The following is a 10,187-nucleotide window of genomic DNA, read 5'->3' as shown; positions in this document are numbered from 1 at the left end:
CAGAATATGTTATTGATCAGTAACACTGTACGTACTAGGTGCCAGAGCAACAATAATCATATCAAATTATGCCATAGCAGCACCAACCATATGAAATGGTGCCACAGCAACACCAATCACATCAAATGGTTTCATAGTAACACTATCATATCAAATGATGCCATAGCAACATCAATCATATCAAATGGTGCTATGGCAACATCAATTAGTACATCAATTAATGTCATAGCAATGACATGAAAATGATGCCATAGCAACAATGATCATATCAAATGATGCCATAGCAACACAAATCATATAAAATGATGACATAATAGCAAAACTATTTTAATTATGTTTTAAACTTCTACAATCATTTCAAACATGATATACAGCAATTTTGTATCCTAAACAACAATATGACTGATAACCATAGAAACTGTTGCTAATGCTAAGCAACATTAATTTTGACAAAAAAAGTTAACAATTCATGTCACTGCTTTTCTGTCATGATTACCATCAATTACTAATTGATATTTCATCAATTTTTCATTGAAACAGCACATTAAATAGTATTGCAATAATGTTAACCTTCTCACAATGTCCAATACCCTTCCCAATGTATGACATGACATTAGATTACCAAGATTTATATGAAAAATTAAGAAATGGGACTACTTCAAGTAGATATAATATGTCTGCTAATTGGTGAAGAAAATATTGCAATATTCTAATTTTCAAAATTCAAAATTTTTGGAAAGAATTACCGGTATTAGCTTCCTTAAATAAGTGATCAAATATTAGAATTTTTAAGTCTTTGAAAGTTTAGCAAAGATGACACAAAAAAGGTTGTGTTTAGATGATTCCACGAAATACATGTCGACTGGTCAAATTGCTGCGAGGACAAACAATCTATATTGCAATTTATCTACCAGATTAACACTCTGTAGAATCTGAAAGAGAAAAAACAGACAAAAACAAAATCAGTGTATAATGGAACAACTGTAAGGCTTGGCTTTAGTTTATTCATTCAACAAAATGCAGTCTCCATCCACAAATTTGAAATTAGGGAGCTTTCGATTTTACGATGACAGAAGGACGTAGAACATAATGACTTCACTAAATATTATTAGGACGCAATTTTTTGCGAACTTTGAATGGGCTTCTTTTCAAGATGGGCTTCATTTCGAGGCGACTTTGCAAAGTAAAGAAAGGGGGGGGGGCTTCTTTTCAAAATGAATGCTGTAAATTTTGTGAATTTGGACTATAAAACAATAAATAAGGCCACTGTAACATCAATCTGGATCATGAAGTGTATTTAAATGGCATTAAATCAACTAAACTACTGTATAAACCAAGCTTGTTTTTAGTTTATTTTGTTTTCTGAAATTCATGCACAGTGTTTGTACCATACTATGTCGAAAAGAAACCTATGCTATCTTGAAAAGAAGCCCATGGCCTTTCGAGGCTAATTTTGCAAACTAAAGAGGGGGCTTAAATTCGAGGTGGGCTTCATCTCAAGATTAAGCCCACTGGGCTTCAATTCAAGGTTTTACAGTATTACTTTTAGAAATGATCGGTGTCAGGTTGTACATAACAAGGGTTTTCTAGGCAAAGATGGTTAGCAGGCCGCACACACAGGAATTCTAATATATTTTCACAGGCCACAAATCAATCACCATCGGGCAAACTTTTATCTTCCAGGCCATTTCAGTTTTCTTTGTGCACCTGAAAATTAGTTTCACAGTATGTCACAGTGTGTCACTTATGGACCATTAATTCCTTTGCAGGATGTACCTACGCAAAACGTAGAACTTCAATTTCAGACCTCTTGAATTAGGGGATGGTAAAACATGGGATTAAGTTTAATATACAGACAATTATTGTTATAACAAAGCAATACGATTAAATATTGAAATATGATATAAATGCAAAAAAAAAAAATGTAAAAACTACTTCTCTTACTTTAAGTGCCTTGACATTTTTCAAAGACTGCCTTGAAATCTGCAGTAATAGCAGGAGTTTTGAATTTGACGGCAAGCTGTTCCAGCCTAGGTTCCATGTCTGATGCATCCATGGCATTCCAGACGAGCCATCTGTCTGATCCTGCATTTGGTTTTAATTCCATCTCCGGCGTGATTATGTGGTTGGCACAGATCTTCAGCACTTGATCTCTCCGCATTACTACACGGCAGCGATTCATAACCTTGTGCTTCAGGATCTTGATCTTGCCAACCCCACGCTCTTTCCACTGTGCCGTCTCACGATTCCAGCGGTACAGTTTCGCACGCTGGCAGAATAACTGTTCTTCTTCCTCCTCACCAGTTTTAAATTCAATTTCTTTTAGTGTGACAACTGGCTCAAACTGCAGATCGTCCCATTCTTCCTCTGGGTAATAACCTTCACTCATTGTTTTTCTCACTGCTGCAGCAAAACTTTGTCCAAAGCTGAATGTTGGTGCAGAAGTAACTGAAAATATAGAAATTACATAATATAAAACTTGCTAACACTGAGGTACAGGCCCGTAACCGAGGAGGGGAGGGCAAACCTTGCCTCTAGGCCTGCTTATTCTTCTTATGTCCCTAGGTAAGCATGCGTTCATATTACCAGTAGGCAACGGAAATCAAAATAATGACATGCGGTAAGAGTACTCTTAGGCCTACTGCTATTCTCCCAAGATTTTGCATGGTTTGGATTACTGTGCGAGTGAAATAAAAAAAATATCTTAGTTCAAAGTGGTTCATAATTGTTAAAAGATTTTAGGTTAGTGGGTAGTATGTAGTCTATCCTTCAGTTTCAAAGCTTTTTAATGTACAGTTTTTCAGTGAGTATGATTAATATTATGAAATAATTTTCTGTTTCATGGGTTTGAGAGCCACAATTGTTAGCTGTGATCATTTCTTGCCATCATTCGTTGGAATGAGATATTGAAATTGGCATAATTAATAAACTTTTTCCTGATCATTAAATTAAAGTTTGAAGTTTAAAACTGTAATGGCTTGTACATACCTGCACTGTCAACTTGTGTCTTGTCCTTGTCTTCATCCTCCACTTTTTTGTCTTCTGCCTCCTCCTCTTCATCATCCTCCTCATCATCGTCCTCATCCTCCTCCTCATCTTCATCATCCTCCTCCTCATCATTGTCATCATCCTCCTCATCGTCGTCATCTTCCTCCTCATTATCTTTCTCCTCTACTAGAGTATTTCCCTTATCATCTACACTTTTCTTTTCAACTTGATCAGGTTTGATTTCTTCTGTGTCTTCGTTCTTCACTTCTTTTGATTTATCATCTATTTCTTTCTCTGTTGGCTTAGCTTGATTGCTACCTTTAATCTTTATGACAGCTTCCTTAGCATTCTCAAAAGCTTCTTTAAAAGCAGCAGCAACATCTGAAGTCTTAAAGCGAACTGCCAGTAATTCTGGTTTGACGTTTCCATCATCAGAAGCATCCATTGCTGTCCACACCCAAGAACGATCAGAACCTGAATTAGGATGCAGATCCATCTCTGGTTGAATGAAGTGGTTTGCACATAACTTAAGAACCTGTTCTCGTCTCATTAATATACGGTAGAGTCCGGTTTCTCTGTGCTTCATTATTTTGATATCACCTATGCCACGCTCCTTCCACTCATTGAATTCCTTGTTATACCGGTACAACTTGGCTCGATGGCAGAACATCACATCCTCATTCTCCTCTCCAGTTGTCAGCTCAACCGGATCAAGGTGAACAACTGACTCAAAATGCAAGCCATCATAATCATCATCTTTGTAATAAGAATCATCTCCTGATTTATCCAGACTTGGTGATTTCATGAGACCGGGCGATCGTTGAATGCCTGGTGATTTTGTTGGAGATTTTGGAGGTGCATTAGCTGCTTCTTCTGGATCCATTTTGAATTGGAAGGTGAATGATTTAGCCATTTCTGAAAATTTGCAACCCTGATCAGTTGTCTTCTTTGTTGAGAAAAGGTCAACAGCTTGTTCTTTAGCAGCGTTTTGATTCAGATTACTTCCAAACATGAATCCACCAGATGTTGGTTTTGGAGCTCCAAATGTAAATCCAGTAGAAGCAGGAGGGCTGGAGACAGCACCACTAACATCCCCTCCTCCATAACTGAACTGTGGCAAAGGTTTTCCTGACTGACCAAATGAGAAAGTTTTTGCAGGTGCAGGTGATGTGGCACCAGCTTGTTTAGGTCCTGTGGTACTCTTTCCAAGTAACTGTTCTAATGAAGTATTTCCAAATTTGAAAGAACTACTAGTAGTAGAAGATGCAAATGAACTGGAGGCTTCTGGTTGGGCACCAGGCTGGTGGGTCTGACATGCTGGGCATTTTTTATGTTCTGCTGTATTCTGACACAAACAAGTAGGACAAGACCAGACTCCTGCTTTAGGCTTGAACATTTCCGATAAACTCTGAAAAATCAAAATTAAATAAATTCACTTAATTTTCATTACAAGTTTTTAATGTTTGAAAATTTGAAAAGCATGTTTTGAGGTTTCGACATCACATAAAGAGAACAGGCAAAACAATATTTACCGTTGTTTTGTCCTTTTTATCAGCATCATTAGTGGTAGTAGCAACAGCAGGAGGAGATGAGGGTTTTTGTTGAGTTGAAGATGCCACTTTAGTTGACTCACCACCAAATGAAAAACCACCAGTTGGTTTGCTGCTACCAAATGAGAATCCCCTAGTTGTTTGTGGTTGGCTACCATCAAATGCCTGTCCAAAGTTGAAGCCAGAATTTTGACTAGGCTTGTCACTGTCACTTCCCCCAAAAGTGAACCCAGAGGTTTGTGGTGAAGAAATTGTTCCTCCAAACCTGAAACCACCAGTTGCACTTGCTGGTTGTGGCTGGGATGATGTAGAAGTGGTTGCCTGTGTTGTTGGTACTACCCCTGGTTTTGGTGTGGCACATGCAAGGCATTTAACAGTTCCCGGAGGGTTAGAAACTAAGCAAGTGTCACAATTCCAGCTTCCTGGTTTTGGTTTGAACTTTTCAGCCAAACTCTGAAAAGAAATTAAATTGTAAATGAAAATCTGTAGGCTTAACAATAATAAAATCACCCTTGTACCTTCACTTCTGTTTCCTCTTTTTTCTCCTCCACCTTCTTTACTGATCCCGTTTTCTCTGTTTCTATAGCAAGTTGTTTACATTCCTCAAATTTATTTTTAAACTCGGATGCCACTTCAGGTTTCTTGAATCTAATGGCCAACTGTTCAATACTAGCTTTTCCTTCGGAAAAATCCAGCGCATTCCAGACCCATGCACGGTCGGACGACTGCATCGTCTTTAACTCAATGTCCGGTGTGATCATGTGATTAGCGCATACTTTCAACACCTTTTCCCTCCGCATTAGGATACGTATCCTACCGGTGTTCTTGTTTTGCATGAACTTAATGTCGCCAACTCCACGTTCTTTCCACTGGTTCAAGTCTTTGTTGAAGCGATAAAGCTTTCCCCGTTCCTTCCACAGACAGGTCTCATCTTCTTCACCAGTCTTTATATCAGTGACCTCCGGTAAGGTTACGATGGGTTCATAATGCGGGTCATACTCAGTTTCAGCGCCACCAGGTGTACCAGCACCAGACCAGGAAAAGTTCTGAAAAGTTTCTGAAGAACAGATCGTAGAATGAAAATGGAATCATTCTTTTAGAACAAGCTAACACTAAGACATGTATCTCGAGTGTTTTCAAAACAATCCTTTACATGTATGTAGGCGGTATAACAACATCAATAAATTTGAAACCCTAAAGTAATAACAGTAAATAGTCACTGGATGAATGTTCTTGACAGGACCATCTGTATTTACTTTTTACGAACTGTTGTAATGTTTTATATGTTTACTGAAAAAAGTGATTTTTATATACAGTAAAACATCACAGTCAAATGAAATATAACTGTATACATTCAGTGATAATTTTCTTTCACAATAAAGTTATATTAAAGAAAAAAGTTATAACATATTTTATGATATATACAAATAAAGGAAAAATATAGCCAAATTAGTTTGATAAAAAATAATAACTGGAACTGGTACTGGATAATTACATTGCGCCTTGAGGTTATTAAGCGCAAGAATTCAGGAAAATAATGGTAGGCATAAAATTGATCATTATTCAGGAACCCCATGCATCACAATAGTATAGTCTCACAAACACAAAAAAGACGAATAAATAATACAATAAAAAAGACGATTACAACAATTAAACACAAAAAGATGTGTATAAGAGACAGTATATATATATTGCGAAAGAAATTGATTGCCTTCAGAGCCTGTTGAAACATGCCTCATGGTATGTATAGATGAAAGAAATAGTCGGAGGCTTGGATGGAACAAAATGTGTCTTTAATCATCAAGCTTTCGAGCTTATGCTCTTCATCAGGATCTGTACAAAAACATCCATAAAACAGTACAAAATCGTCTTAAAATATAAAACTACTTATTAAAATAATTTACATTGGTTTCGTCAGTCGTGTTTTGGAGAGCTCCTTGACAGACGCTTTTGAGTAACCCAAATATTTTGTGCTTTTTTGTAATGTGTTTTATATTGGACAAAATAAATGAAATGAAATGAAGAAAATAGGTTTATTTAAATTAATGAATGAATGGCTTGCACATACTACGGATGTGCAAAAACCATAGTGTTACCAGTATATTCAAAACGTTTGCTCATGCTATTATAGTGCGATGAACAACAATGTTAATTGAGTTTGTTTGTAACTTTAATGTATGTGTATACCCAAGTGGGAGCAGGCTTAACAATAATAAAATCACCCTTGTACCTTCACTTCTGTTTCCTCTTTTTTCTCCTCCACCTTCTTTACTGATCCCGTTTTCTCTGTTTCTATAGCAAGTTGTTTACATTCCTCAAATTTATTTTTAAACTCGGATGCCACTTCAGGTTTCTTGAATCTAATGGCCAACTGTTCAATACTAGCTTTTCCTTCGGAAAAATCCAGCGCATTCCAGACCCATGCACGGTCGGACGACTGCATCGTCTTTAACTCAATGTCCGGTGTGATCATGTGATTAGCGCATACTTTCAACACCTTTTCCCTCCGCATTAGGATACGTATCCTACCGGTGTTCTTGTTTTGCATGAACTTAATGTCGCCAACTCCGCATTCTTTCCACTGGTACAACTCCTTGTTGAAGCGATAAAGTTTTCCACGTTCCTTCCACAGACAGGTCTCGTCTTCTTCACCAGTCTTTATATCAGTGACCTCCGGTAAGGTTACGATGGGTTCATAATGCGGGTCATACTCAGTTTCAGCGCCACCAGGTGTACCAGCACCAGACCAGGAAAAGTTCTGAAAAGTTTCTGAAGAACAGATCGTAGAATGAAAATGGAATCATTCTTTTAGAACAAGCTAACACTAAGACATGTATCTCGAGTGTTTTCAAAACAATCCTTTACATGTATGTAGGCGGTATAACAACATCAATAAATTTGAAACCCTAAAGTAATAACAGTAAATAGTCACTGGATGAATGTTCTTGACAGGACCATCTGTATTTACTTTTTACGAACTGTTGTAATGTTTTATATGTTTACTGAAAAAAGTGATTTTTATATACAGTAAAACATCACAGTCAAATGAAATATAACTGTATACATTCAGTGATAATTTTCTTTCACAATAAAGTTATATTAAAGAAAAAAGTTATAACATATTTTATGATATATACAAATAAAGGAAAAATATAGCCAAATTAGTTTGATAAAAAATAATAACTGGAACTGGTACTGGATAATTACATTGCGCCTTGAGGTTATTAAGCGCAAGAATTCAGGAAAATAATGGTAGGCATAAAATTGATCATTATTCAGGAACCCCATGCATCACAATAGTATAGTCTCACAAACACAAAAAAGACGAATAAATAATACAATAAAAAAGACGATTACAACAATTAAACACAAAATATGCAGAAGAGTGAAGAGGCAAACAAGTCAGTCTTAAGTGCACAAGGGTGTGCATAGTAAAGTAATAATATATTTAATGCTTTCGGTACACCACATAGATAGTTCTGAAATAACTGTTGTTTGTTGAGAATGTTTCGACATTTCGATTGAGTTGCTTCAATCATCTTCAGGATAATATCTGCAGAGAATCCAAACAGGCAAATACTTATATGTTCGGATAGAGTGACTTGCTGCTGATTGGTGGAAAACTAAACAATAACTGTTATTACGTGATGCACCACAAGCATTAAATATAATAAATAAAATAACAATAAAATAACAAATGGATAAAATAACATAATACAGGATGTCTATATGCTGAGGCAGATGCAGAATTTGACAGTAGGGATTGCATCAGAGTGTACACCACCTACTGCCCTACAATGTTGGCGCTGATGTGCGGACATTTTTATATTATCGACCTCTACATGCCCGGAAATTGTACTCTCATGTCTTGAAAATCTTACCGGTACTATGTTCATCAACAATACAATACAATTATTTTTCTTAATACAATTTGGGGGTGGGGGTGCATTCTGCCCCAGATAATGGCGATTACTTACTTTGCTTCATAAAGTCTGGAGTACTGTTAGTTTCAGCGGATATGGAAGCAAAGGACAAACTACCAGCAGTTGAACCACCAAACATCAATGGTGCTGTAGAGGGCGCTACAACATGAGGAAAAAAAGAAACACTTTAATGTCTAATTTAATCCTGCTAACTTCAATGTATCTAGAGGTATATGCCCCACGCCCACGTCCCCCTTGGTCTCCCTCATTGATTATTTCCAAAGAGAAAAAAAATCACCTCATATAACCTTATTTTGCGACATAGCGCGCCTCACTTAATTACCGAGTGCAACACTCAACCTTCGCGCCCCCTCCCATTAGCACCCAAATTTCAAGACTTCTAGACACGCCACTGTATATTTTCTATGAAAACTGACCACTACTTAATTTACCAACCATAAAACTTTTGATAGAGCCCCCTGGTTTGGTTTTTAGGGTTTACTACATCACTATTAATTATTAAATATATAAAGGATTGGAAGAAAGTAACCCACTCGCACTTCCTATCTTGGCAATTTCACGTAACTCTATAAGTAAACATTGGTTGACTACTCCACATATTTCATATTCATTGAGCATGAAGTTTGTGCTTGTGCAGATTAAATTGTAAAGTGGGTTACTGTCAGAATACGTGTCACAATAGTGGTTTCAATCATTAAGTGTTACGGCATTACATCACACCCAACAGATGTAGCTCAACTTCCCATATTTTTTTGGCAGCCACTTAAGGCCAAGTACAAAAAAAAGTAGTTGTTTGCCATCATATTTTGAAAAAAGGAGAATGAGCTCTCCTTTTTTTTTTTTTTTATTGTTGTGCGAGGGATGAGAAACTAGTCTTTTTTCTATTTTGGCCTAACCTCATATTAACAGCCAGCAATATCCCATACATTCGCTGATTACAAACCACCAACCTTTTGGCATTTAGGTGAATTAAACTTAATATATTCTTCTGAGTGTTTAAAGGTGAAGCTAGAGTTTAATGGCCTGACACAGCCCAGCCAACCGAATCTCAACCAGCATATATCAGTAACTTTATGGTACAGTAACTTTATGGTATTGTTATACCACCACCAACAAACAACCAACATTTCCAAATATGCAACTTACTTTCTTGGCTTGGTTGGACACTTTCTTCCTTTGCCTTTGTGCTGGTCTCCCTCTGATCTTCCGTGCTGAACCTATTCTCCTTATTAAACAACTCGGCAATGTCAATGTCGTAACATCCAATACAACCTGGACACGGCTCTTTGTATTCATAAAGATAAAATGTTGGCGGGAGTCTCAATTTAAGAGCCATTGCTATCTGTGCTGGAGTCGGTTTTCTTTCATAGACAACTATCACATCATCATCGGATTCATTATCAGAACCTGATTCATCTAGATATTCAAAAAATGAAAGAATATATTTAAATAATATCTAAAATATTCAAAATTCAAATTCAATAGATAATAACATGGGAACTGAACCCATGTATTGGTCACAATGGTTCATTGTTCAGCAGTAGTATGATAGTGACTATGGTAAGATGAATTATGATGGCGACTGTTCTACTGTGATGTCATACTGAACTGAAATCTTATTTATTCAGCATCAAAAACATAAATATAAAAAGCAAACAAAAACAATAATAAGATGTGTATAAGAGACAGAAATATAACTGTATAC

At 36.6% G+C, this 10,187-nt stretch overlaps 1 protein-coding gene across 1 annotated transcript in view; it reads right to left on the bottom strand.

The window, feature by feature from the left end:
• Positions 1-656: 656 nt before the first annotated feature.
• The window catches only part of LOC117102685 (E3 SUMO-protein ligase RanBP2-like), a 16,949-nt gene continuing 7,418 nt past the window's right edge, over positions 657-10,187 (bottom strand). The window contains exons 2-9 of the mRNA XM_033243064.1: positions 9,629-9,898; positions 8,516-8,620; positions 6,769-7,307; positions 5,057-5,584; positions 4,521-4,991; positions 2,989-4,396; positions 1,945-2,448; positions 657-932 (exon numbers count right to left, since the gene is read on the bottom strand). Of these exons, the coding sequence (XP_033098955.1) occupies positions 1,946-2,448; positions 2,989-4,396; positions 4,521-4,991; positions 5,057-5,584; positions 6,769-7,307; positions 8,516-8,620; positions 9,629-9,898 (3,824 nt within the window). The 3' untranslated portion in view covers positions 657-932; position 1,945. The remainder of the gene's footprint in view (positions 933-1,944; positions 2,449-2,988; positions 4,397-4,520; positions 4,992-5,056; positions 5,585-6,768; positions 7,308-8,515; positions 8,621-9,628; positions 9,899-10,187) is intronic.

The sequence above is a fragment of the Anneissia japonica genome, unplaced genomic scaffold (genome assembly GCF_011630105.1).
Source record: "Anneissia japonica isolate Jap-2015-1 unplaced genomic scaffold, ASM1163010v1 scaffold287759_len370742_cov166, whole genome shotgun sequence".
In the NCBI taxonomy this organism is placed as follows: domain Eukaryota; kingdom Metazoa; phylum Echinodermata; class Crinoidea; order Comatulida; family Comatulidae; genus Anneissia; species Anneissia japonica.
This window is presented reverse-complemented; position numbering and strand designations above follow the sequence as displayed.